The sequence below is a fragment of the Centropristis striata genome, chromosome 8 (genome assembly GCF_030273125.1).
Source record: "Centropristis striata isolate RG_2023a ecotype Rhode Island chromosome 8, C.striata_1.0, whole genome shotgun sequence".
In the NCBI taxonomy this organism is placed as follows: Eukaryota; Metazoa; Chordata; class Actinopteri; order Perciformes; family Serranidae; genus Centropristis; species Centropristis striata.
Genome location: NC_081524.1, coordinates 1,663,244 through 1,687,806, shown reverse-complemented (window position 1 = coordinate 1,687,806; position 24,563 = coordinate 1,663,244). Strand labels below are relative to the sequence as shown.

At 37.5% G+C, this 24,563-nt stretch overlaps 1 protein-coding gene across 1 annotated transcript in view; it reads left to right on the top strand.

The window, feature by feature from the left end:
* The first annotated feature begins 727 nt into the window (after positions 1 to 727).
* LOC131975860 (sodium bicarbonate cotransporter 3-like) overlaps positions 728 to 24,563 on the top strand; it is a 47,798-nt gene continuing 23,962 nt past the window's right edge. The window contains 15 exon segments of the mRNA XM_059338657.1: positions 728 to 1,015; positions 7,269 to 7,350; positions 7,882 to 8,022; positions 8,954 to 9,092; positions 10,277 to 10,437; positions 11,530 to 11,718; positions 17,255 to 17,361; positions 18,748 to 18,905; positions 19,549 to 19,636; positions 19,709 to 19,855; positions 20,642 to 20,742; positions 21,753 to 21,778; positions 21,781 to 21,926; positions 22,344 to 22,431; positions 22,434 to 22,476. Of these exon segments, the coding sequence (XP_059194640.1) occupies positions 959 to 1,015; positions 7,269 to 7,350; positions 7,882 to 8,022; positions 8,954 to 9,092; positions 10,277 to 10,437; positions 11,530 to 11,718; positions 17,255 to 17,361; positions 18,748 to 18,905; positions 19,549 to 19,636; positions 19,709 to 19,855; positions 20,642 to 20,742; positions 21,753 to 21,778; positions 21,781 to 21,926; positions 22,344 to 22,431; positions 22,434 to 22,476 (1,673 nt within the window). The 5' untranslated portion in view covers positions 728 to 958.

Below are 24,563 nucleotides of genomic sequence, written 5' to 3'. Positions count from 1 at the left end.
TGGAGTATAAAGTTACATTAAATGGAAATACTCACGTAAAATCATACTAATATACAGTACTTTGGTTAATGTACCTGGTTTTATTCCACCACTGGTTGGTTTTGACTTGGTCTTGATTTGGGACTTTTTTTTCAGCTTTTAAGTATTTTGTTAATTTCTTCATGTAAATTTGTAATTTTTTTCTGGTAAATTTGTAATTTTTTTCTGGTAAATTTGTAAATTTTTTCTGGTAAATTTGTAAATTTTTTCTGGTAAATTTGTACATTTCTTCTGGTAATTTTGTAAAAAAATGTATCTGGTAAATTTGCTTTTTTCTGCTAAATTTGTACATTTTATTGATGATAATTTCTCTAAACACTGTTATTTTGTTACTTTTCTTCTTCTGGTTGGTTTTGACTTGATTTGGGACTTTTTGTTCTTGACTTTGAACTTGTTGCTCCACATTTGGAACTTGATTTTTAACTTCCAGCTCTATAAGATCACACAGATAAATGTCCAGGAGTGTAAAGTTTGTAGCATTAGCAGTGAAAGGACTTGTGTAAAGTTCCATGTGACTGGAGTGGTCCGTGTCTCTGCTGACATGTGGTGGAGCGCTTGAAGCTCCGCCTCCACGCTTTTCTTCCTCTCTGCTGCTGTTTGCAGGCTGCTGAACACTCTGACAGGCTGCAGCTGTGTTTGCAGACTGGCAGGCTGTCTGCAGGATCTGACTGGCTGCTTTCTGCAGGCTGCTGCTGTTTGCAGGCTGCTGTTTGCAGGCTGCTGCAGGCTCTGACAGGCGCTGAGTGAAGCAACAGCTCTGCTATAAATACTCCAGTGTGCTGCGTCTGTGTTTACACACTGAACCTGGACCAGTCTCAGTTAGACTCTCTGGAGCTGCTGGATTAATCTAGTCCTGGTCCTGTTGTCTGGGACCAGTCTACAGTCTGAGGAGGGTCTAGTGGACTCTAGTGGAGCAGCGATGGGAGGCTTCTGGGGGGACATAGCCAGCCAGCGGGTGGCCCGGGCCATGTCGGAGGTACGTACCTGCTGCTTGTTACAGAGACTTTTAGAAAAAGAGGAAGAGGAAAAGAGAGGAGATCAGAGACAAACAGGCTGTGTGTGTGTGAGCAGCAGCAGATATGGAAATATCAGCAAACTTCTGTTAACCCTTTAGACTCTCAGTGCTGCTAGAAAAACTGCCTCTAAAGCTGAAAACACCACAGAAAGTCAACGTTTCCTACGTGATGAAGGTCTGTAGCCTCTGTAGCAGACAGGGATCTGAACTAAAACCACCTGAAAGCTTCAGACTCTCACTTTTAACTGTAGAGTTGCATCAGTCTGCCTCCATGTTGCTATTTCCTGTCTGTTCCTCTGTGTGAGGCACCACACAATCTTTTATTTCGGCCTCTTTGTCTCCCAAACGTCTGTTTCACTCAATCCGGTTTGGTTTTTTTGCTCACACGTCTTAAAAACAACAAGACCGTCCAAATTGTTGCATCCTGTCTACATGGGTTGGAGCCTAAAAACACTCATTTCCAATTGTTATGGGGGATTTTTATTTATTGGAGAGATAATTTGATCCCAAAGTGACACTTTGAACCCAGAGATATTTAGTTTACCCACATAGAAGATATATTTATGTTGGAGAACGATCAGATTTATTACTGAATCCATCAGTCGCTTCGTCTGTTGACTCACTCTGAGCTCCCACATGGACTGCAAACTTTTCCATGACTTTTCAAAGATCTGTCATAATATTTCCATGACCGTTCAGAACGTAAACAGTGAAACAGAACAGAACTTTACTTTCCTACTCTCTAAAAGTCTTCATTTGTCTGTATTTGTGAGTTTTTTTCAGGTAGATTTGTACATTTTTTTCTGGTAAATTTGAAAAAATGTTCAGGTACATTTGTAAAAATTTTATCTGGTAAATTTTTCAATTTATCCTGGTAAATTTGTTAATTTCGTCTGGTAAATTTGTACATTTTTTTCAGGTACATTTGTAAAAAAAAAAAAAAAAAAATTCCGCTAAATTTTAGAGTTTTTACACGTACATTTGTGAGTTTTTTTCTGCTAAATTTGTACATTTTTATTGATGATCATTTCTCTAAACACTGTTATTTTGTCACTTCTCTTCTTCTGGTTGGTTTTGACTTCTCACCTGGTTTTGATTTGGGACTTTTTCTTCTTGACTTTGAACTTGTTGCTCCACATTTGGAACATAATTTTTAACTTCCAGCTCTATAAGATCACACAGATAAATCAGAGTGATATGAAACATAGAAAGATCAGGAAAAAAACGTACAAATGTTCTCGATTATAAAACGATGAATCTATTCATTGACTAGTTGAAAGAACGTTGTGCTCAGATCATCAGAAAGTCAGTGACCTGATGTTCCTCTAGTAATCTTTGAGGCAGAATCCAGATTCCTGCGGGTCAAATCTTATTTATAGAACTCCACATTTTCTCTTCTGGTCTTTTCACTCAATATCTCCTTTGTTTCATCGTTTCACACACAGAAACTCTGCAGCTGCACAAAGAGTTTAACACGGTTCACAGGCTGACTTCTGATCAGACTCTAACTAACTAACACAACGCCTCCTTTCTGCTCCTTTCTGCATGTATGTGCATGTTTAGTTTTTTTACTATAGTACTACTAGAAAACCACAACAGTGAATGTGTCAGCCGCAGCTTGTTGTAACGGAGTCAGAGAGTTTTAGTTTCTGCTGCTGTGATTAAAGCCAGCAGTCAGTCAATAATCCACTCTTTATCATGAGTTTGCTGCCAAAATCAATGACTCAAGTTCATTTGTTATTCTCACAACAGAGAGGAAACAAAATGACGTGTTTCTGTAGTAAGAATCATGTGTCAGAGTCCTCCGGGCTTCTGGAGCGCTGCAGAAAATACAAGTTTGTGCTGCTATTTATTTATTTGTTGCATTTATTTTTATTATTTATTTAGTTATTTCTTTATTTCTTCTTTACTTTTCTTTTTATTTAGTTAGTTATTTCTTTTTATATTTATTTCTTTTTTACGTTTCTTTTTATTTATTTATTTATTTTTTATATTTATTCCTTTTATAACATTTATTTACATTTAGTTATTTATTTATTTTTTTACATTTCTTTATTTCTTCTTTACTTTTCTTTTTATTTATTTAGTTATTTCTTTTAATATTTATTTCTTTTTTACTTTTCTTTTTATTTAGTTAGTTATTTCTTTTTATATTTATTTCTTTTTTACGTTTCTTTTTATTTATTTTTATATTTATTCCTTTTATTACATTTATTTACATTTAGTTAGTTATTTCTTTTTTACATTTCTTTATTGCTTCTTTACTTTTCTTTTTCTTTCTTTCTTTCTTTTTATATTTATTTCTTTTTTACTTTTCTTTTTATTTAGTTAGTTATTTCTTTTTATATTTATTCCTTTTATTACATTTATTTACATTTAGTTAGTTACTTCTTTTTATATTTATTTATTTAGGTATTTGTTTTTCATATTTATTTATTTATTACATTTATTTAGTTATTTATGTTTGATATTTATTTCTTTCTGCGTTTTTATTAATTCATGTAGTTATTTCCACATGTATTTGTAGTCCTCTGGGGTTCTGGATCGCTGCAGAAAATAAAAGTTTGTGCTGCTACACGTTCTGTTCAGCAGGATAACAGATGAACTCCACTTTATGATGTTTGAAGCGTTAATGCAGCGACAGTAAGAAGCTAATCGCTAACGTACTGATGTTGATGTGGTGGTGTACTGTAGGTTTAGCAGCAGGTCAGATTTAGAGGTTCAGCTGGAGGTGATGTTCATCCATGTATTGATGTCTGAGAGGCTCAGAGACCTGAGCAGTTTGAAGAGAGAACTAAAACATCTCTCTTTAGGCAGGATTTCCCCTCATGTTGATTTTTCCCGGGCATATGTGAAGTTACCTGTTGTTGTGCTATTGTGTGTTTTTCTGTTAACTCTATATTTTACTGCATTTTATCCCTGATGTAAAGCACTTTGTGATTGTATCTATGAAAAGTGCTCTATAAATATTTATACTTACTTACAGAGGCTGAGGGGTCATCAGGAGGAAACGACAGATAGAGCTGAGTGTCATCTGCATAGCGGTGGTTAGGCCTGTCACTATAATTACTACATCCCCAGTTCCACAGGGGTCGATTTTAGGGCCCCTGCTTTTCTCTTTGTATTAACTGCCACCGCTACGCAGATGACAGTCAGATATACGTGCCGCTGAAGAAAAAAGATGTTTTCTGTCTCTCACCGCTCCTGTCTTGTCTCGAAGACATCGAGGCCTGGATGGCTTTGAACTTTTTATATTTTAATGAGAAGAAGACAGAAGTGATGGTGTTTGGCCCTAGTGGCTCTTGTGTGACCCCTCCTGTTGACTTGGGCCCTCTGGCAGATTTTATAAGGTCGACTGTCACAAATTGAGGTTTTCAGATGGACAGTGATTTTAAATTAGATCGTCAGATTAGTGCTGTTGTGAGGTCCAGCTTTTTCCAGATCAGGCAGCTGGCTAAGGTGAAGCCTTTTCTTACGCACCAGCACTTTAAAACGGTAATCCAGCCTTCGTTACATCTCGGCTGGATTACTGTACTTTGGAGTCAGCCAGTCCTCCCTCGCACGGCTCCAGTTGGTGCAAAAGCTCGTAAGAGGGAGCATTTTAGTCAATTTTAAGATTCTTTTATTTGTTTTTAAAAGTTGCTTTTTTTCATTTTTTTTGCGTAAATCTGCGACTTTTTTTTGCGCAGATTTGCCACTTTAATCTAGTAAATTTGCAACTTTTTTCTCCAAAAATTACCTCCTCTTCCCCCAGGTTTGTATTTTTATTATTATTAATATTTGGTCCTAATATGCCGTCATAGTCAAGTTCTCCTGGTACAAGTCACTGAAAAAAAACTCTGTTTGTACGACTGGTTCTTGCAGATACTTTTTCTAGATTTTTAATTTTTACATTGGAGGTCAAGGTGAATAAAGTGAATATTATTATATTATTCTCATACTGATTGGTAGCCTGATCTTTGCTGATTAGCTGGAATAAACCCATGTGGTTCTACGACCAAACAGAGAGACATGGGGACTAGGGCTGGCCGATATGGCCCTAAAAGATTATCACGATATTTCAGGGCATTTTTTGCGATAACGATATTCTTGACAATATTAAAAAATACTGAAAAATATAAAGAAAATATGATTTTTTTTAGTCTGTATGAATAAATAAAAAACGTAGAACAAAATAAAAATCAATCATGAATCTAAAATGTAGTGTAAAGTGCAAATCTCAACAGTTACCAAATACAAAAAAATGTACTCTTGTCTCTTGAGTATTAGCAAAAACTGTAATTTAGACTGAATATTCAGTTAATGACAGTAAAAGTTAAAGTTTTGTGCTATTCTTTGATTTACGGTAATTAAAAGTGTCTACTACGGTGATTAACAAATTTTAATTTTACGCCCTATTTCTGATGTAATTTGAAAGTGTTTTACTATAATTTCTACAAACATTTTTTACAGTGTAAATATATTTTCAGTAGGTTGAAATGTGACGTTCTGGACCTTGAAGGTCCACTTACTACCTGTTGGAGCTTTCTACCCCATAAATCAGCCCGCTCACTTTACTGTCCAGGAGATGGAGGTGTGAACAGAAGAGGTCACACGTCTCCACTTCCTGCTGGTCGTCATGGCGTTTGTTTCCTGAGTGATGACAGGAGGAGAGGAGTCCCTGAACTCCACGCTGTCGGTCTATATTTAACCCCATGAACCCCACGGATCTGTTACCAGAAGCTTGTTAGGAGCTGGACCGGTCTGAAGCTGCTCTGAGCTGAGCTGAGCTGCCAGGAGGGGGCGGGGCCAGGAGGGGGCGGGGCCAGGAGTGGGCGGGGCCAGGAGGGCCGGGTGGGGGCGGGGCCAGGAGGTCCGGGTGGGGGCGGGGCGTGGTGTGAAGGTGACAGGAAGGTGGTCTGTCAGACAGGAAGTGGTGTTTCCTCCTCATGTTGTGATCTTTGTGATCGTTGTTTCTCTGTCACAACACTGCTGAACAAACAGACACACACACACAACAACAGGGAGCTTCCTGCTGACACACACACACACACACACACATAGACACACACACATAGACACACACACACACAGACACACACATAGACACAGACACACACACAGACACACACATAGACACACACACACACACACAGACACAGAGACACACACACATAGACACACACACAGACACACAGACACACACACAGACACACAGACACACACACATAGACACACAGACAGACACACACATAGAGACACACACACATAGACACACAGACACACACACACAAACACATAGAGACACACACACATAGAGACACACACACACAGACACACACACACATAGAGACACACACACATAGAGACACAGAGACACACACACATAGACACACAGACACAGACACACATAGAGACACACACACAGACACACACACACACACATAGAGACACACACACACAGAGACACATAGACACACAGACACACACACACACACACACACACACACGCACATAGAGACACACACATAGACACATAGACACATATACACACATGCACACATATAGACACACATATACACACACACACACCCCCCACCATCCCAGCTGTGTCTCCTGATCAGTAAACTCTCCTCATGTTTATTGATGTCGTGGTGATGACAGGGTGATGAGTCACGGCGTTGCCCCCGGCGGCGGGGGGCGGAGCCAGACGTCTGAGTGTCGTTTTATGCGTCTTTGTGGAAGCTTCTGTCTCACATGGAGCTGCAGTCCAGTTCTGCTGCATTCAAGTGTTGTCAGAATAATCTGAAAACATATGTTCCCCCTCTGGACGGGCAAGAGTCACACTCAGACGGAAAAGAAATAAATCAATAAATAGCTAATAAATGTAGAAAAAAGATATAGTTTATGGAAATCTTATATTTTTTACATCTATTTTGTTATGTATTTAGTTATTTATGTTTATATTTATTTATTAATTTCTGCATTTTCATTTATTTATATAGTTAGTAGTTATTTCCACATGAATTTGTACATTTCTAAATATATTTATTTATAAATGATTTCTACATGTATTTATTTATTCATATTAACGCTCCCTAAAGTCAGAAAAACAACTGAGGACAGTTTCAGTGTGTTTGTCGAGGCTCAGCTGGTCGTCAGCGTGTCGTTTTATTGATCGTTGTGATTAAATCTGCTGATTCTCCTCTTTCTGTTTGTGTTTGTGCTCCTGCAGGGGAACGATGAGGAGGCGGTCCTGGACCGAGGAAAGACCAGCTCCACCCTACACACCAACTTTGAGAAGGAAGAACTGGAGAGTTAGTCACACACACACACACACACACACACACACACACACACACACACACACACACACACACACACACACACACACACGCGCTGTTTACAGTCAAACAGAAAGTAGCAAAGAGGATGTGTGTATATATATATATATACACACACACACGAGTCAGTCAGCTGTTGATATTTCAGAACAGACAGACGGGATTATATTATCATAATAAATACTGATTTCATGTCAAAAATCCTCATTATCACATTATCGTCAGTTTGAACTTTCCGACTGTCCTTGAACGCATCATCTGGAAAACTTGGAAAAATGTGTTTAATTTTTACTGCAGATTAGAAAAAATATGTTCTGGAAATAAGTTTTAATCTAAATTATTTACGTAGTTTGTATCAGGAGAAGCAGAAATATCAACACATGCTTCTGTTTGAAGCCACTTTTATTCCTGTTTTCGTCTGTTTGTGACGGTATTCTCCTATAAATAAACTAACGTGTGGTGGTGAACTGAGCTGGTTGGAGGACTGACGGTGTTTCCCGTCAGGTCACAGAGCGGTGTACGTGGGCGTCCACGTCCCTCTGGGCCGAGAGAGCCGCAGACGCCACCGCCACCGAGGACACCGCCACCACAGGAAACGCCGGGACCGCTCGGACAGAGAGGACGGCCGGGAGTCGCCCTCATACGGTGCGTACGGGGTTAATAATAACTAACCAGGACATCAGGGGAACTACACATAAAAATATAGAGAATAAATGGAAATTCTTTATTTTTACATTCATTATTTCTGTGTATTTATTTCTACATTTTCATTTATTTATTTAGTTATTTCCATTATTATAATTTTTTTTTAATAAACTTATTTATTTATTTCTACATTTAATTAAATGATTAATAATTCTGGAAATGTGAAAATAAATGTGTACATAAATAAATGAAAATGTAGAAATTAATAAATAAATAAATACCTAAATAAATTAAAATGTAATTATTTTCTTTTGTTTCTCCATTTATTTAAGTTATTTCCACATGTATTTATTATTATTTTTTAATATATTTATTTATTTATACATTTAATTAAATAATTAATAATTCTGGAAATGTAAAAATAAATGTGGACATAACTTATTAAGAATAAATAAAGAATTATAGAAATGTATAAATGAATAAATGAATACCTGAATAAATTAAAATGCCATATTGTCTCTTTATTTCTCCATTTATTTATGTATTTCTGCATTTCCACATGTATTTATTTATTAATTTCTACAATTAATTCATAAATAATTGAATGAATAAATAAATAAATAAAAAAATGTCTAAATAAATATAAACATAAATGAGCACATGGAAATGTAAAAATAAATGCAGAAATACCAAAATACATTTTTTTAAAAATTAGAAAAATATGAAAATATCGAATTTCCATTTATTTTTTGTATTTATATATTTTTTATTTTCATGCGTATTTTGCACTTAAACATTTTATTTGTTTTTGTATTTTTATATATTGTTTGTAGTTTATTTATTTATACATTTATTCATTTATTTTTATATTTATTAATATATTGATATTTATGTAATTTCTCGTCCTCATATTGGTATTTAATGGGTGCAGACACGCCGTCTCAGAGGGTCCAGTTCATTCTGGGGACGGAGGACGCCGACGAGGAGCACATCCCCCACGACCTGTTCACCGAGCTGGACGAGATCACCTTCAGAGACGGAGACTTCCAGGAGTGGAAGGAGACGGCCAGGCGAGATAATAACAACACAGCAGGCAGAATAAACAGCCAGAAAGCTTTGTTTGATCAGGATTTATAATCTGAGCGTCGAGTGTTTAGTCAACAGTTTCCTCTCAGATCCACTGGATCTCCGTCTGATCCTTTAAATCTCTGAGTCCACACTGGATTTATAAAGACGTGTTTCACTGAACTGAGGAGCAGAAACTTAACAAATACAGCAGACAGTCACAGAGTCGACTGGTCTAATGTAACTAAGTACATTTACTACTAAAAAAATTATTATTTTTATTGCCTAAATCTTCTCCTCAGGATGCTGGCTATCAGTTTTTAGTGTCGTTTTGGGTGAAAACAGACAAAATTCTGTCATTTAGATGCAAAATCACCTCTGAAAGATGCAAAATTACTAAAGAAATGCAAAAATGGCTAAAATAGATGCAAAATGACTAAAAAGAGATGCAAACCTATGTAACAAAAGATGCAAAATAACTAAAAAGAGATGCAAACCTACGTAAAAGAGATGCAACATTACTTAAAAGAGATGCAAACCTATGAAAAATAGATGCAAAATGACTAAAAAGAGATGCAAACCTATGTAACAAAAGATGCAAAATAACTAAAAAGAGATGCAAACCTACGTAAAAGAGATGCAACATTACTTAAAAGAGATGCAAACCTATGAAAAATAGATGCAAAATTACTAAAAAGAGATGCAAATCTATGTAAAAAAGATACAACATTACTCAAAAGAGAGGCAAACCTATGAAAAAAAGATGCAAAATTACTAAAAAGAGATGCAAACCTGTGGAAAAAAGATGCAAAATTATTAAAGAGATGCATACCTATGGAAAAAAAGATGCAAAATTCCTGAAAAGAGATGCGAACCTGTGAAAAAAAGATGCAAACCTATGTAAAAAAAGGTGCAAAATTACTAAAAAGAGATGCAAACCTATGTCAAAAAATATCTAAAATTTGTGAAAAGAGATGCAAAACCACCACAAAAAGAAGCTTATTCCTAAAAAGAGATGTAAACGTGTGTAAAAATGATGCAAAATTGCAAAAAAGAGATGCAAACCTACTTAAAAAAAGATGGAAAATTACTAAAGAAACATATGCAAACCTATGTGTGCAGTGTGGAGTTTGTGTGTGTGTGTGTGCAGAGTGTATCAGGGAGGTAAATGTCTGCTGGTTGTGTCCAGGTGGCTGAAGTTCGAGGAGGACGTGGAGGACGGAGGCGAGCGCTGGAGTAAACCCTACGTGGCCACGCTGTCCCTCCACAGCCTGTTCGAGCTGCGATCCTGCATCCTGAACGGCACCGTGCTGCTGGACATGAGAGCCAGCACCATCGACGAGATCGCAGGTCAGAGAGAACAACCAGAGCAGAACTTTAACAGGTTTCATCGTTCGCTGAAGGGAAACTGCAGCGTAAACACATCAAAATACAGATTAAAAAGATTCTATCAGTGTCTGTTATCTTGCTGTCAGACTCTTTCTGACAGGAACTCAAGCTGTTATCTGTCATCTCTTCAACCAGACACCACCGACAAAAACAAATTTAACCTCACGTTGCTGCTCTTCACAGTTTCAATCAAACATTTTGATATTTTTCCTGACAATTATTTCTGTTTTTACAGTTTGTGGTTAATACAAAATAGTATAATTTTGGTGACAAAAAAGAAAGAAAAGAAAACCTGCCTGTGTTCTGTCAGCTAAAATCAGTGTTTTAGTCAAAGGTCTGTTGGCTCTGAAGAGATCGATTTACTGTACGTCAACACACGAATCTGAGCCTCCAAGTGGCCCGTACATGTGTTACCATGTCCTGAAAATAGATGCAAACCTGTGAAAAAAAGATGCAAAATTACTAAAGAGATGCAAACCTATGTTAAAAAGATACAAAGTTGCTGAAGAGATGCAAAACTTTTTTTAAAAGATACAAAATTACTGAAAAGAGATGTTAACCTGTGTAAAAGAGATGCAAACCTATGTAAAAAAAAAAAGATACAAAATAACTTAAAATAGAAGCATACCTATATTGAAAAAGATGCAAAATTGCTAAAGAGATGCAAACCTACGTAAAAAAAAGCTGCTTATTACTGAAAAGAGATGCAAACCTATGAAAAAAGATGCTAATTTTCTAAAAAGAGATGCAAACCAATGTAAACAAGATGAAAAATAACTAAAAAAGAGATGCAAACCTATGTTAAAAAAGATGCAAAATACTAAAGAGATGAAAACCTATGAAAAAACATGCACATTTTCTAAAAAGAGATGCAATCAATGTAAACAAGATACAAAATAACTAAAAAAGAGATGTAAACCTATGGAAAAATGATGCAAAATGACTAAAAAGAGATGCAAACCTACGTGAAAAAGATGCTAATTCCTAAAAAGAGATGCAAACCTATGAAAAAAAGATGCAAAATTGTGACTTCCTGTCCCGCCCTCTCTGCAGACATGGTGATTGACAGCATGCTGGCGTCGGGCCAGCTGGAGGACGGCGTGCGGGAGAAGGTGAAGGAGGCGATGCTGCGGCGCCACCACCATCAGAGCGAGAAGAAGCTGAGCAACAGGATCCCGCTGGTCCGATCCTTCGCCGACATCGGCAAGAAACACTCGGACCCTTATTTACTGGAACGCAACGGTGAGACCGCGGCGCCTCCTGTCACTCTCAACCTCACCTGTTCAATATTTAATATTAGATCTGGATCTGCAGGAATATAAAACATTCAGTCTAGATCTGCAGGACGGATCGTCTGGTTCTGCTGCAGCTGCAAGTTTTCATTTTGTTTCATTAATTATTTTATACAGAATGAGACACTTTGTTCTGCTTTAGATAAATAATATCAATGGAGGTATTACTGTTTACATAATTTAGGATTTTAGAGTTTAAAAAACAATTCATGATTTTTACATTTAAAAAAAAAATCTAAAATGAACGATTTTTCTTTTAGTTCATAGTTTTTTCTATCAATACAAATGAAGAAACAAGATGCTCTGTACCAGCATGTTTGTCGTTTTGGGGTGTTAACAGACAATATTCTGTCATTTAGATGCAAAACCAAAATATATAAAAATACTAAAAAGAGATGCAAACCTACAGAAAAGTTTTGCAAAATTACTAAAGAGTTTCAAACCTATGTAAAAAAAGATGCAAAACTGCTAAAAAATAGATGCAAACATATTTTAAAAAGATACAAAATTACTGAAAATAGATGTAAAAAATATGCAAAATTTCTAAAAAAGGGTTGCAAACCTATTTCAACAAGATACAAAATAACTAAAAAAAAATAGATGCAAACCTATGTTAAAAAAGATGCAAAATTACTGAAAAGAGATGCAAACCTATGAAAAAAATGCACAATTACTAAATAGGGATGCAAACCTATGTAACAAAAGATGCAAAATTGCTAAAAAGAGATACAAACCTAGAATGAAAATATGCAAAATTACCTTAAATTTGGGCAAAAGCACACAAAAAAGAATAACCACGTCCAAAAGCTGCAAAGTGACTATAAAGAGATGCATCATCATCATCATCATCATCATCATCATCATCATCATCTTGTGATCATGGTCTGTAGCGTCTAAGCCTCTCTATAACTGGTCTTTAGCTCTGTCTCAGGTTGATGTTGATGAGTTCTGCTGTTTTTGTTTAAGAACTCCTTCAGTGTTTCTGATTGGTCGAGGTAACGGAGTGACAAGAGGGCGGGCTCTCTGATTGGTGCACGCTGTTGTTGTTGTTGTTGTTGTTGTTGTTGTTGCTGCTGCAGCTGCTCGTGTTTGTGTCTGCGTGCAGCGAGCAGGAAGTCATGAAGTGAAGTTATTAATGTAGTTTCCTGCTGAGTCAGCAGCTAATAACAACTAATAACCTCTAATACTGAGTGACGAGTCGACGTTTTAATATCCGCTCCGACCAGGAATGTTTCCTCTCTCTCTCTGTGTGTGTGTGTGTGTGTGTGTGTGTGTGTGTGTGTGTGTGTGTGTGTGTGTGTGTGTGTGTGTGTGTGTGTGTGTGTGTGTGTGTGTGTGTGTGTGTGTGTGTGTGTGTGTGTGTGTGTGTGTGTGTGTGTGTGTGTGTGTGTGTGTGTGTGTGGTTTCTAACCTGCCTGCTCTTCACACTGTGACTAAAAACAACCAGGTTTTAATAGAGAAAACTTATATATCTTTATATATACTTATATATATAAATAGTTATTTAGTTAATAATTACATTATTATAACAGAAGGAATCAGTAACCAGGTAAACTTAAACAAAAAAAACAACAACATATTTTTAAATAAATAAATTAAAGATCTAAAACCTTTAATAGTAAAATTTTGATCACTGAAAAATATTTTTAAAAATATATTAAATAATGTAAGACCTAAAATAAAAAATAAAAATAAATGTTATTTTTAATAACCTAAGAATGTTTTTTTTGTTATAAATAAATTAAAGATCTAAAACCTTTAATAGTAAAATTTTGATCACTGAAAAATATTTTTTTAAATATATTAAATGATGTAAGAATTAAAAAAAAAAATTAGAATCTATATAAATGTTATTTTTTAGCTTAATAACCTAAGTTTTTTTTTATTATAAATAAATTAAATGCCTAAAACCTTCAACAATAATTAAATAAATAAATAAATAAAATGTTTAGCTCCTAAAAATCTTTAAAAATAAATATATATGTACATAAAAAGTAAGAACTAAATTGAAAAGAAAAATAAATTATACAAAAAAGGGAAGCTTAATTTAATCTCTTTTTTTTTCAAGATTATAAATAAATGAAACACTTAAAACCTTTATAGATGGATTAAATTTGAATAAATTAAAAAATAATTTTATTTCCTGCAATGTTTAATGAATAAATAATAATATTAATAATACTTTTAATAAAAAATAAATCAGTGAAATTTAAAAGAAAAACTTTAAAAACCTAAAAAAAATAATGTAAAACCTTAAATAGAAAAATAACAATACAAAAACTAGAAACATTTGATTTAACACCTTCAACACTCAGCTGATCCAAGAGGTTTATTTAAACTTAATAACCATAAAAAATATATATTTTTATTATAAATACACTAAAGGCCTTAAACCTTAAATGTTGAGCAGCTAAAAATATATTTTTTAAATGAATAAAATATTGTGAGCTGTATGTAAGAGAACTCCACAAGCCCATTAATAATTATTAATAAATTAAATAATATAAATAAATAATATATTTTATGTTTAAATAATTGTATTTTTAAGATTTATGAATCATTAGTTTTCATAAACGAATACTAAAATAAACATAAAACCAGTAAAATAACCACTAACGAGAGTGAAATGAATGCTCAGTTATTTATTTATTAATGTTATTATTATTATTATTATTATAATTTTCCTCCTTCACCTCCTCCTTCTGCTCCTCCTGCTGTAGGGGAGGGTCTGTCCTCCTCTCATCTGCTGCGTCGCTCCTCCGTCCCCTCCGCCGCTCCTCGTGGCCCCGCCCCCTCAGAGCCCCGCCCCTCTAGCCCCGCCCCCTCGCCGCCCGCCCTCGCCGCTCGCCGCCGCTCGGCCCCGGGGGGGCTGTGGGGGGAGGAGGGGGGGGCCGACCCCCCCGAAGAGGACGAGGAGGAACCACAGGATCAATCAGGCAAATATCTGTCGACTCGGCTCGCTGTGGATCAATATTAATATCAGCAGAATATTAATATTAATATAAAGACAGCATGAAGAATAAAACGTCTGTCTGACAGGACGGAGGACGAGAGTTCAGGGAGGTTTTACTCTTTCTACATTCTCTGCTGTGTTTCACTGTTAATATATAAAATCTATAATCTCTATAAAGTCTGCAGCTCTGAGGAATCAATCAGAACAAGTCAAACAGTCTTTGTGCAGAATAACAGTTAGTGACAGAAACCAGGAAAAATAGTTGAATTTCTCTGATAAATTATGAGTTATAAGGAATCAGTTATGAGTTATATGTGCCATGAATGTTGTTATAAATGTGGAATGACCAGAAAAGACACAAAGACACAAAATTACCAGAAAAGACACAAAATTACCTACAAATGACTCAAAAATGACACAAAAATGACCAAAAAGACACAAAATGACCAAAAAGACACAAAATTACCAGAAAAAGACACAAAATTACCAGAAAAAGACACAAAATTACCAGAAAAGACACAAAATTACCTACAAATGACTCAAAAAAGACACAAAAATGACCAAAAAGACACAAAATGACCAAAAAGACACAAAATTACCAGAAAAAGACACAAAATTACCAACAACAGACACAAAATTACCTACAAAAGACTCAAAAACAACACAAAAATGACAACAAAAGACACAAAATTGTGAGTTATTCATAGTACATTTGTGAGGTTTTTTTTCTGTGTGTGAACGGGTGAATGAGCAGTCTGTAGTGTAAAGCGATTTGGATAAAAGAGATATATATGTGCAGTTTTTAACAAGAATAAAGACGTAACATCACCAAAAAAGACAAAATTTCTGGAAAAAAAAGTGTATTATTGAATTATTAAACAGAGCCTGCCAATATGTCCTGTTTGATGTCCTCTAATCATCTGTTTCAGGGAGACTCTGAGATCTGAAATCATTCAGTTTCTCACTGCTGAGAGTCTGAAACTGCTGATTTAAACCACATGACACCACACACACACACACACACACACACACACACACTCTCTCTCTCCCCCTGACATCATGTATCTGGTGACAGTGGGAGGTTAAATGTCTGTAACTTGATCCGACTTTAACCTTTAAATGAACTGATCACATTTAAATATTTCACTGAGAAATGTCCACACACACAACTACACAAAACTACACAACAAATTACACACACACACACAACTACACAAAACACACAACAAATTACACACACATGATGTAGATGTGATGGTGTAGAGAGAGAGATGTGGTGAGTTCAGAGTCTGAAGAGGAAATACTGCAGAACAGAACCTGAGAGTCTCTGCTGACTCGTCCACTGACTCGTGACTCGTTACTGAGTTACTGTTAGACGACTAACGAAGCAGAGAAACTCGCTGACAGAGTCGCTGACACAGGAAGTCATTAAGGTGGAACACTTCCCCATCATTCAGGACGCTAATGTCCTGAATGTTGTAAAAAACACACAAAATGACCAAAAATAAAGACTAAAGATGACGGAAAAACTACACAAAACAACAAAAAAACTGCCATAAAATGTCCTGTCCTCTCCTCTCTGCTCTGTGTAAACAGTCTCTCTTACACAGAGCAGAGGGGAGAGGACAGGAGAGGCTGTTTACACAGAGCAGAGAGGAGAGGACAGGAGAGGCTGGGAACATGACAATACTTTAATATGTGGAGAAAACTGTTTTTGGTCATTTTAGGTCTTATGTGATTTTTGGTAATTTTCTGGGTATTTTTTGTCATTTACGTTTTTTAGTAATTTTATGTTGGTTTTTTTCTAATTTTGTCTCCTTTTTGGTCATTTTGTATCTTTTTTTGGTGATGTTGCGTCTTTATTTTTGGTCATATTGTGTTCGATTATTGTTGTTTTTTACAACATTCCTGACACTTGTGAACACTTGGGAAGGTGTTTATATATAAATTCAGTTTTATTACCATTTTTAAAAAATAATTTACCAGAGAAATTCAACTTTTCTTTCCTGATTTCTGTCATTCTAACTGTGTTTGTGTATTTTTTTTTTTTTTTTGCATTTTACGTAGGTTTTTTTGGTAATTTTATATCTTTTTTGCCATTTTTGGTCCTTTTTTGGTAATTGTGTGTCTTTTTAGGTCATCTTGAATTTTTTTTTGTCATTTTGAGTCTTTTTGGAAAATTGTATGTGGTTTTTTTGTGATATTACATCTTAATTCTTGGTCATTTTGTGTTTTCAAAATGTTGTGGTGTTTAATTCCAAGTTAAAAAAAAATTATCAGAGACAATCACCTTATTTTTCTGATTTCTGTCATTCTAACTGTGTTACATATAGAGAGAGCTGAAGGACTTCTAGATTTATATATTTTATATGTTGCAGTGAAACACGAGGACAGTTTTTTTTATTTCCTGTGAGGAAGGTACTGAAGAAGTTTCCTGTTGAGGCGGTCCAGCTGGTCTCCTGGTCTCCTGAGGACCCCGTCCCCCGTCCTCTCTGTCCCCTGTTGGTAACCTGTCCTCCTCTGGTCCCTGCAGGTCTGCTGGCGTCCCCCCAGTCCGCTCCAGGAAACCTGGACAGCAAAATCAGCGAGAGCCGCATCAACGGAGGCAGCCGGGAGAACAGCACAGTGGACTTCAGCAGGGTAACACTATTATTATTCTTATTATTATTATTATCATTATTATTATTATTATTATTGTTATTATTATTATTAGGGCCACGGGGCAATCGCACGAGCACTGGTCCCATCCAGCAATATCTGTAGGGACCAGTGCTGCACTACTGTTATACTGTGGATTTTTTCTTCTTCCTCTTCCGGACGCAATTTCGTCCCGCTACTAGTCCTACAACTTGAAGAGTTGCAGGACAAATTATATATCAAAACGTGCGGTTTGATCGGGATCGGTGTGCTATTGCTTTTCTCTACAGAATATGAATGGTTTTGCCAAAAAGGCTTTCTGTTCGAGGCCAGAAATTCCAGTCTGTCCACCTCTGGCTGCTGTCACTGTTCCGGAACATTCTACAGTGGCAGTTAATTCTGTTGATTGCTCTGCTCTGATTGCCTTTGATCCTTGATGTGATTACAGTTACAGATACACGCACACACACACATGCGCGCGTAAGCGTGCACACTCCTCCAGATACACACCGATTACTACTACTATTATTAATTAATTAATAGGTTTTTGGGGGGTTAATTTATTTTATTAAACACTTTGAAGCAGCTTCAGTCTGTTAGAAACTGAAAAACTATAAAATAAACTGTTTCCAGCAGGACTGTGACTGTGTGTGTCTGCTGCCGGCGGCCGGCAGGAAGCCCGCCGTAAGTCTCCGCCCTCGGCCAATCACAGGCCTGTGTTGTGGCGGTGAACGTGTTGTTGTTGCTCGCTGTGATGTCATCAGCTGTGATGTCATCAGTCGTGGCATTTCTGTGTTTGGTGTCCAGATCTGAGTGTTGCATCAAGATGTCGTGATGTCGGTTAATGTGAAGTGAATTATTACTGGATTTTGTTATTATTAATATTGGAGATTACATTTTAAAATGTGAATATTTTAAATTAGAAAAAGTTTTTTAATAGTGAAACGTTTACAGTGAATGAGGTAGAACTTTTAAGTGAGAATTTACAGGAAATTCCTGTAAATAATATACAGTACTATTTATAACTTATAACTTTTTATACAAATGTATTTTATTAAAATAATTATATGTATAATTACAGACACACAGATTGTGTGTAAATTATCTTAAAATTCTATATGACATTTATTTTTTGCATTTTTTTAAATGTATTGATTTATTGTTATTTATTTCTGCTTATTTTATTCCTTCATACAAACCAAATCAGCAGGTTTGTGAATAAATCAGAGAGTTTGTTCTGATGGAACTGAACCTGCTGCTGTTACCTGAAACCTCAGACTCACCTGATCCACTGCAGCAGCTGGCGCCCCCCGCAGGCTGAACCCAGCACTACGGTCCCCACACTGTTTGACCCTGTGTGTGTGTGTGTGTGTGTGTGTGTGTGTGTAGGTGGACATGAACTTCATGAAGAAGATCCCTCCTGGTGCCGAGGCGTCCAACGTCCTGGTCGGCGAGGTCGACTTCCTGGAGCGACCCATCATCGCCTTCGTGCGTCTCGCCCCCGCAATGCTGCTGACCGGACTCACTGAGGTCCCGGTCCCCACAAGGTGACACACACACACACACACAGAGAGAACAACAAACAACATGACTCAGTGATAAGCTGCATAATAATAAAAAATAATTTATTTTATAATTCATTTATCAATTAATTATTAAATTATACATAATTCAAATAATAATAAAACAATATTGTCATGGATAATAACAAAATAATTTATAAAAGACAATTAACATAATTTTAAATAATAATAATAATATTATTAATAATAACAATAAATACAATAATAATACTAAAATATAGTAATAAATAAAATTAATTCATAATGATTTAATAATAATTAATTATCAATACATAATTGAAATAATAATGGTATTGTAACACGAAATATTAACTTTAAAAAACAATTAACATTATAATAGTAAATAAATAATAATAAAATGTAATAATAAATAAACAATTTATAATACATTTCATAATAATTATCAATTAATACATATTTGAAATAATAAAATTATAATATAGTATTGTAATAAATAATGATAAAATGATAAAATTTAGAACTTAAGTGATAATAATAATAATAATAAGTACCTCATACAACACCACCAAAGTCTAATTTATCTTTTAAACTGAGCTGAAGGTTTGTGAGGCTCTGGGTCTGTTTGACCGTCTTCTTGTCTGTCCAGGTTCCTCTTCCTGCTGCTCGGCCCGTTTGGAAAAGGTCCCCAGTACCACGAGATCGGACGCTCCATCGCCACGCTGATGACAGACGAGGTGAGAGCGAACGTTCAACAGCGTCACAAGTTTTAAACCCGACAGCTGCTCAGCTTCTCGTCTCTCTGACAGATTTTCCACGACGTCGCCTACAAAGCGAAGGACCGGAATGACCTGCTGTCAGGGATCGACGAGTTCCTGGACCAGGTGACGGTGCTGCCGCCGGGCGAGTGGGACCCCAGCATCCGCATCGAACCGCCAAAGAGCGTCCCATCTCAGGTGAGCCAGACACAAACACAACACCAACACGCAGCCAGACACCAACACGCAGCCAGACACCAACACGCCGCCAGACACCAACACGCCGCCAGACACCAACACGCCGCCAGACACCAACACGCAGCCAGACACCAACACGCAGCCAGACAACAACATGCCACCAACAAGCCGCCAGACACGAACAAGCCGCCAGACACCAACACGCCGCCATACACCAACACGCAGCCAGACACCAACACTCCGTCAGACACCAACACCAACAAGCCGCCAGACAACAACATGCCACCAACACGCCGCCAGACACCAACACCAACACGCCGCCAGACACCAACACGCCGCCATACACCAACACGCCGCCAGACACCAACACTCTGTCAGACACCAACACCAACAAGCCGCCAGACACCAACACCAACAAGCCGCCAGACACCAACAAGCCGCCAGACACCAACACGCCACCAGACACCAACACGCCGCCAGACACCAACACCAACAAGCCGCCAGACACCAACAAGCCGCCAGACACCAACACGCCGCCATACACCAACACGCAGCCAGACACCAACACTCTGTCAGACACCAACACCAACAAGCCGCCAGACACCAACACCAACATGCCACCAGACACCAACACGCCGCCAGACACCAACACCAACAAGCCGCCAGACACGAACAAGCCGCCAGACACCAACACGCCGCCAGACACCAACACGAACACACTGCCAGACACCAACACGCCACCAGACACCAACACGCTGATGTCATGTCTCTTTTTTTTCTCTGCAGGAGAAAAGGAAGATGGCGTCCGCCCCCAATGGCTCCGCCCACGGCTGTGAGTACATCAAGGAGGCGGAGCATCACGGCCCGGAGCTGCAGAGGACGGGAAGGTCAGTCCGTCACAGAAACAGAAACAGCCTGTTTGATCCAGTTCTGATTTATTAGAAAAGTTATCAGACCCAAAAACTGTTAATTATAACAGAGTAGAACATTAAAATGATTTACAGGTGATCTGGGATTTTATATTCATATAACAAAAGGAAAATAATAATAAGAATAATAATAGATTTGAATAAAATTTAAAAATATAGTAATATAGAGTGGTATCTGGAGCGCAGTTTCCAAATTTTTCTCTCCCTCTGCATCCACTCTATACTGTCCATAGGGTAACATTGGGGGGATTTTTTGGCGTGTTTTTGCCGAATAATTTAATTATTATTTATTAATAATTTTGGTGAAACCGTTAGAAAAGTCACAGCACACTTGTCATGGCCGAGCCGGTCCATTTGATACCTTTTTAGTGTATGTGAAACCAAAACTCTGGGAGGAGTAGTCGACCGGAAAAAACCCCGGAAGAAACGGAAGAATAAATAGTAGGAATGCACCGAATATTCGGTAACCAAATATATTCTGCCGAATATTGCAAAAAAAGCCACATTCGGTATTCGGTGGAATGAGTGAAAAACAAGGCAGAATATATATATATAATATTAGCGATATGATTTTAACAATATTCTAATGTCAGAATATTAAATAAACATTTATTTTGTTTGTAAATCATGTCTAAAAATGTATTTTATTCATGCAATATTTGTAAAGAAATAATGAAATAATAATAATGAAAAATTTGCTATTCGTTGCATCCCTAATAAATAGGAAGAAGCCTGGTGGATAGTGTATAGTAGACTCTTACAAGCACACTCAATAATCATACAGTAAACACTAAAAGGTTCTCCTCCTGTCTGTCCGTCAGTTTTTTTGGTAATTTTGTCTGTTTTTTGGTAATTTTGTCTCTTTTTGGGTAATTTTGTCTCTTTTTTTTTTTGTAATTTTGTCTCTTTTTGGGTAATTTTATCTCTTTTTTTGGTAATTTTATTTCTTTTCTCCTCCTGTCTGTCAGGATCTTCGGCGGTCTGGTCCAGGACATCCGAGGAAAGCTCCGTTCCTCTGGAGCGACGTCAGAGACGCCTTCAACCTGCAGTGCCTCGCCTCCGTCCTCTTCCTCTACTGCGCCTGCATGTCCCCCGTCATCACCTTCGGAGGGCTGCTGGGGGAGGCCACCAAGGGGAACATAGTAAGACCAGGACCCAGACATGACCCAGACATGACCCAGACCAGGGCCTAGACCAGGACCTAGACCAGGACCTAGACCAAGACCCAGACCAGGACCCAGACCAGGACCCAGACCACGGCCCAGACCAGTACTCAGACCAGTACTCAGACCAGGACTCAGACCAGGACCCAGAGAAGGACCTAGACCAGGACCTAGACCAGGGCCAGACCAGGACCCAGAGCGGCTCGCTTGTTACTGAACCTCTCTCTCTGTCTCTCTCTCTGTCTCTCTCTCTGTCTCTCTCTCTCTCTCCCTCTCTCTCTCTCTCTCTCTCTCTCTGTCTCTCTCTCTCTCTCTCTGTCTCTCTCCCTCTCTCTCTCTCTCTCTCTCTCTCTCTCTCTCTCTCTCTGTCTCTCTCTCTCTCTCTCTCTCTGGTAGAGCACCATAGAGTCTCTGTTCGGGGCGTCCCTCACCGGCGTGGCGTACTCTCTGTTTGCGGGTCAGCCTCTCACCATCCTGGGCTGCACCGTCCGGTCCTGGTCTTTGAGAAGATCCTCTTCAAGTTCTGCAGGTGAGTCTGTGAGTCTTGGTGAGTCCTGGTCTCTAAACAGTCTATGAGCTGCATAAATCGGGTCTGACTGGTTAGTTGAGACTCAATTTATGCTGAGAACATGTCCACTTCATGCAGATACAATGCCCACTTTATGCTTACAACATGCCCACTTTATGCGGAAAACATGCCCACTTTATGCGGAAAACATGCCCACTTTATGCGGAAAACATGCCCACTTTATGCGGAAAACATGCCCACTTTATGCTGATAACATGCCCACTTTATGCTTATAACATGCTCACTTTACGCAAATGACATGCCCACTTTATGCTTACAACATGCCCACTTCATGCTTACAACATGCCCACTTAATGCTTATAACATGCCCACTTTATGCTTACAACATGCCCACTTTATGCTTACAACATGCCCACTTTATGCGGATAACATGCCCACTTTATGCTAATAACATGCCAATTTTTTTGCAGATTACATGCCCACTTTATGCTGATAACATGCCCACTCTATGCAGATAACATGCCCTCTTCATGCAGATAACATGCCCACTTTATGCTGATAACAGTCAGTGTTTCTGCTGCAGACAATGTGTTGTTGTGTCCTCTTGTGTGTGAGTCTTTGTGCATCCTGGGGTCCTTAAACAGTCTGTGAGCTGCATAAATGGGGTCTGAGTGTAAAGCTGAGACTCTTGTGGATCAATGAGCCCAAAGTTCTTCATGTGTGATGATGTTAGTGAGTGAAACTTGAGCTCAGTGTATAAAATGAGCTGCTGGGACCTCCAACTAGAGACCTGGAGCATCCAGACTAGAGACCTGGAGCATTCAGACTAGAGACCTGGAGCATCCAGACTAGAGACCTGGAGCATCCAGACTAGAGACCTGGAGCATTCAGACTAGAGACCTGGAGCATTCAGACTAGAGACCTGGAGCATTCAGACTAGAGACCTGGAGCATTCAGACTAGAGACCTGGAGCATCCAGAGGATGGATGGCTTTCCTTTCACTCAGGAGGAGAAATCCATTAAAACAGAATATATTTGGTGTGTGTCGCCTCCTGCAGGACGCTCAGTGACATTACCACTGACCCCAAACATTAGGTGTGTGTGTGTGTGTGTGTGTGTGTGTGTGTGTGTGTGTGTAATTGGCTTTAGAGGGATTGTGCATTTATTATCTCAGAGTTTTTATTGTTTGTTTTTAGGATTAAAAAGCTTTTTGTGGTGAAAAAGTGTTTTGTAACAATTACATAAAGTCTTATTATTTAACCTGCTCCAGATTAAATCCCTCTGACCAACATCCTGCTGGAAGAGTTTCCGTTTCACATTACGTCTGCAGTTATAAGGGTTAGAAATAAATCACTAACATGTAATGCTTAGTAATAATTTAAATTTTTTATTCATTTATTTGGTGCATAGCTTTGATATTCACCTTCTCATGAGTTCATAGATACCAAATACTGAATTTCTGAGATTTGGAGAGAATTTATGTGAATTAATTCTCTTTTTATACCTTTTTTTTATGCACTTTATAATATTTTTTTATTCCGTTTAACCCTCTGAAAAGTTTGTTTTCTTTCAAAAAAAAAAAAGACCAATATCTACAGTTTATCGTAGAAAGCAACTGTAAATACAGACATTGGTCATTTTGACTCTTTTTGGGTCATTTTGTCTCTTTTTCGTCACTTTGTGTGTTTTTTTTTTGGTAAATTTGTCACTCTTTTTGTCACTTTGCATATTTTTGGGTAATTTGTCTCTTTTTTGGTAATTTTGTCTCTTTTTGTTACTTTGCATATTTTTGGTAATTTGTGTCTTTTTCTGTAATTTTGTCTCTTTCTTGTTATTTTGTCTCTTTTTGTCACTTTGCATATTTTTGGTAATTTTGTCTCTTTTTTTGGTAATTTTGTCTCTTTTTGGTTATTTTGTCTCTTTTTTGTTATTTTGTGTCTTTTTACAACATTCTTGACACTTAGAAAAGTGTTTATATATAAATTCTGTTTTATTACAATTAAAAATAATAATAACTTCACAGATGAATTGAAGTGATATAAAACGTTTCAGATGTAAACGTTGAAGCCAGAAAAACACATGGAGAT